Source organism: Arachis ipaensis, chromosome B07 (assembly GCF_000816755.2).
Source record: "Arachis ipaensis cultivar K30076 chromosome B07, Araip1.1, whole genome shotgun sequence".
NCBI lineage: Eukaryota > Viridiplantae > Streptophyta > Magnoliopsida > Fabales > Fabaceae > Arachis > Arachis ipaensis.
This window is the reverse complement of record NC_029791.2, coordinates 52,072,108-52,077,113: the sequence shown is the minus strand read 5'-3', so window position 1 is coordinate 52,077,113 and position 5,006 is coordinate 52,072,108. Positions and strand designations below refer to the sequence as shown.

General features: G+C 29.3%; 1 protein-coding gene across 1 annotated transcript in view; it reads right to left on the bottom strand.

Annotated features, from left to right (window-relative positions):
• Positions 1–1,812, bottom strand: part of LOC107607197 — a 4,551-nt gene extending 2,739 nt beyond the window's left edge. The window contains exon 1 of the mRNA XM_021107816.1: positions 1,025–1,812. Coding sequence (XP_020963475.1) covers positions 1,025–1,812 — 788 coding nt within the window. The remainder of the gene's footprint in view (positions 1–1,024) is intronic.

Here is a 5,006-nt window from a genome sequence, read left to right as displayed (position 1 = left end):
TTGTTACTAGTATTAAACCCGTGCGATGTACAGGTTTATATTTAAATTTGACATGTTAAATTAAAAATAATATTTTATAATTATAAAATTTTTTAATTTAGTATAACACGATCATTGTCATTATATAATAAACGTACTGAATATGCTATTTTATCTTTATTCAAAGTAAAAAGCATATAGAAGAGTTTAAAGTTTATAATATTCTTGAACCATAAGGAGGGAGACATGAAAAAAATAAGAACATATATAACTGTAATAATAGCACGTCAATTTTATAGATAAATTTGTTATATCTATAGTAAATATTTATACAAATGTGTAAATCATAACATGCTATTAAAATGAAAATAATATTATTCTTACCTAGATATTATTAAAAACTTCTTTGAACACGACATTTGTTATTGATGACTTTGGATTGCCGTCTTCGTCTAGAATTAAAACCCTGAGGCCACTGCGACTCTTAACTCTTGACAAAGCAACATAAAGTTGTCCGTGGGTGAACACTAATTTTGGTAAGTAAAGTCTTACATGTGATAATGATTGACCCTGACTCTTGCTAATGGTCATTGCAAAGCATACTGTTAATGGAAATTGTCTCCGTTGAAACTTAAATGGCAACCCTGAATTTGAAGGGATCAAGTTCATTTTTTGAATATACACTTTATCTCCAATATTTCTACCGGTCACTACCGTCGCTCCAATTACGTTGCTGCCAAGTTCGTTAAATATTAATCTTGTCCCGTTGCATAAACCTGAAGTCTGGTCTATGTTTTGCAGTAGCATTACATCGACTCCTGATTTCAAAGTCAACTTGTGATTGGGTAGTCCCGAACATTTGATGTCATTTAGGAACTCTGGTGTGAACCACTCTTATTGTACATCTTCATTCTCATCAGCTTGACATGTTGTGTCAGAACTCAAATACTCCTTTTTCATACCTGAAAAGATTGTCAAGACAAAATCGTTTACCTTCTCGACACTCTCAAGCGTGGGTACAAGAATTGCCCTACTCTAAAAATACCTATAATCTGACATGTTTTGCAACAAATTTGGATATGCAAAGTCTACTAAATGAAATAGAGGGTCATCAGTAGTTGTAATCAATAGATCATCTGAAATTTCAATTTCTGATTCATCGCCAACAACAGAACCAATATTTCCATTTCCAACATCAAGTATCCAATTAGAAAATCTCTTCATTTCACCTTCATCTTGATCTGAAGAAGACATTAGAAGCCTCATGTTCGTATGCAGTTTTAGAACCTTACAAAACGACCACAGATGGGATGAGTTAATAGCTGATGTCAATATATCGTGTCTACTCCCTTTCGGAATCACCAGAAATATCTGTCTGAAATCACCTCCTAGAACAACAACATTACCACCAAATGGTTGATGTGTCTTATGTTGATCAGTAACTGACATAAGATCCCTGAGCGTCCGATCAAGTGCTTCAAAGCACATTTTATTGAGCATTGGAGCTTTATCCCAAATTATTAAGCTACTTTGGATGAGCAGCTCAGCCTTCAAACTGCCATGCTTGATATTGCAAGTAGATTCATCAGTAATTGTAATGGGTATTGAAAATCTAGAATGAGTCGTTCTGCCACCAAATAGGAGTAAAGACGCAATTCCACTGGATGCGACATTTAAAACAATCTTTCCTCTAGACCGAATAGCAGAAGAATGTCCATTCCAAATAAATGTCTTACCACACCCACCATGCCCATAAAGGAAGTAAAAACTACCAAAGTCTGTAATAACATCATTGAGTATCTCATCGAATACTAACCTTTGCTCATGAGTCATCTTTTGTTCTGTATATAAGTTTGTATGAGTCAACTCATTTGTGTCATATGCTAACTCCTCTTCTATTAGCTTATTCTGAAAAAGGCTCATCAGACATCTCAGGATATGGTATTGATTGATAGTCTCTTAAAGATCTCACATTGCTGTTGAGTATCTTCTCAATCTCAATAAGGCAGAGGTTTTTCAATTCGTCATCAGTCATCTTTAGTCGTAGCAAAAACACAAGGTGGTCTTATGAAATATTTAATAAGTAATTCCAAAACAAAACTACTAATATTATTAATAAAAATAAAAATAATAAGAGAATACAATCTTGATATAAAAAAAAAGACATAGTAAAATACCTTGATTTTTCAAAACTTTTCTCCTCTCATATAGTATTCCATCAGCTAATAATGTCCAAATTGTATTTCAAACATGCTCTGGGTTGCTAATACTATTAGATATCAGTAGTATCGCAAATAATTTTCTCAATTGATGACCAGATGCAAGTTCAGCTACCTCATTAATAGCTGTAATGAATTTCCTATCATCGCACAGTAGTCCCATGAAATAGCAAGCATCTTGGAAGCTAGAATATGTAATTCCATTAACTGTCCTAATAGACTCATATGTTGTGCAACCTCTCTGAATAGCTAATAAAATTCTCATATAATAAATATCACATGTACCCGATGGAACATAGTTTAACCTCCCGATAAAATACCCTCTTTTGCGTGGATGTCATTCTCTTACTTCTCTATCATAAACAAATTGATTTGGAAACTCAGCATATATCAAAATTTGACCTGATTCAAATTTTTTATTGGCCTCCATCCATACTAAGAACATCGTACATTTTTCTTCCTCTTCTTCCACGATTTTTTCAAGATCATCATCATCTTTAAAGATGATATTTTACTCTCCAGGAAAATGAAAGGCTCATCACTGAAGGCCAATCTAATTCGATTTGTGTGCTCCAATGAATCTATAATAATTATATAACATATACCAAAGATTATTTTTAATAGACCAGTTGAAAAATTAAATATTTGGTCTTTAAGTAATAAAAGCATATTAATATTCGCTGACTTTGTAACTGGTTGATATTGTTTGATGTTTGTTGAAGCTGTTGTTGACTTGTTTGATGACATGTGCTATCATATGCTCCATGTGTGATTACCCGAATTACTAATACTATTAATATTGGCACATTGTTCTTTTTCACCTACAGAGTGTAGATTAATAGTTGGAGACTTTGGTCGATATGGTGTTGGATTATTACCTAATAAGATAATTCGAGACATTAGTTTTGAATAAATTTTCTGTTAAAGTTTATAATTGAATAAATGATAGGAAAATCAAAATACATAAAGTGTATGCATATTCACATAAGCAAGTTTCAAAAAAATTCATCCAAAAATCAACTTGTATTGATGCTGTTATTTGTAATGTCTGACAACACCGATTCAAAATGCACACCATTAAAACTATCACTCGGATTTCCTGTAATTTTTTTATAAACAAATTTAATAAAATATTACGAAGACAATATAAATTAATAATTTATTACTTGTCAATAGCTAAATAATGTATAAAAAATATTGTATTTTATGGGATTTTATTTGGCCAAAATACCCATGACCCACCACGCACATTTGCTCCTTCTTCTCTCCTATTCTATCAAAAATTATAAATCAATCATTATGTTTTGTTATATATTTATATCCATGTAGTTCTCATTTTCTCTCTATTTTTTTTCCAACCATTTCACCAACTATCCTGTTTGAATTCAACCTCCTCACTCTTCTGCATCTCTACTCAATAAATAAATAACTAAATGGTCAGTTTAACTTAAATGGCGGCTTTAATTTTTTTTTCATTCTCATTTATTTAGTTACGTAAATATATTTTATGAAAAATAATATATATTTTTCACAAAAGTTTATTTTTTCAAATAAATATAAGTTTAATCTCACAGTCAATAAATTCAACTAATAGTTAAAATCTTTTTTTTTTATTTCTTTAAATAAAAAAATTAAAAATGAATAGCTTATAATTAAAAAGAGAGAAAAAGATAAAAGTACCTCTATTGTTGTTCAGAGACAATCTAAAAAATAACAATATAAATTGAGTAAAGAGAAAAATTATAAATGTGACAAATAAAAAAAAATTAAATTTAAAAATTGAAACGATTAAGAAGTCACTTAATTAGGAATTAGTATTAGAATTTCAAATTTTAAATTTTTAAATAAAATTTTCTAATTAAACATTCGTTGTTCATTAGGAATATAGAAATTTGTTAATTTAAAAATGATTTTATTAGTTTCGTCATAAATAGTGTCAATCCTATTATTTGTTGATAAAAATAAATAAAATTAAATACAATCTAAAAATTAATAACCTTATAAATTACGTAAATTTAGAAAAAATATTTAAAAATAGAATAAATAAAAAATTAACAGAATATCAACGGTGTGAATCGAATTAAAAATAAAATCCATAAGTAATAACCAAATAACTTCAATTTATATTTAAAAAAATTCTAAATTCCAAACATAAAAATCCAAAAGAACCAAAAGAAAAATAACAACTCAAGAAAAGATAATGTTTCCACCAAAACAAACATATGTTTGGCATTATTCTATTAGATATACTCTAAAAGGGATTCTAAAACATGTGCATCCAAATTCTCAAGTTTCATTCTCAATTTTGATCTTCTTGCAAGGTGAGGTATCTCCTTGCACCTTTGAATCTTCCGACTCCGAGGATAGTCGCTTGGTTGGTGTAATAACATTTTCCAACACTTCGAATTCATCATTGTCCACAACTTTATTAGAGAATTCAAACAACACATTCTATACAAAATACTACGTTAAATTAAAGACTTCCTTCTCACCTTTGATTTTATCTCAATAATATTTTTTTATAAAATAAAGATCTAACTATGAGAAAAATAAACAAACAAAAAATTTATTTTTTGAACAAATACCTTAGCACCTTCTACTTTCTCCCCTTCAATGATTGAGGAACTCTTTGAAGTTGGAAGCAAACAACCGGTGTAGTCAACATCCTAAAATTATAATTAATTATTAATTATTAATTATTATTTATAAATTAGATACTACTAATGACCAAGGAATAGAAAAATAAACTGCTTTTTAATAGAAAGTACATTTATAACTGTACTCACAATTTGAATAGGGTGAGTCTTT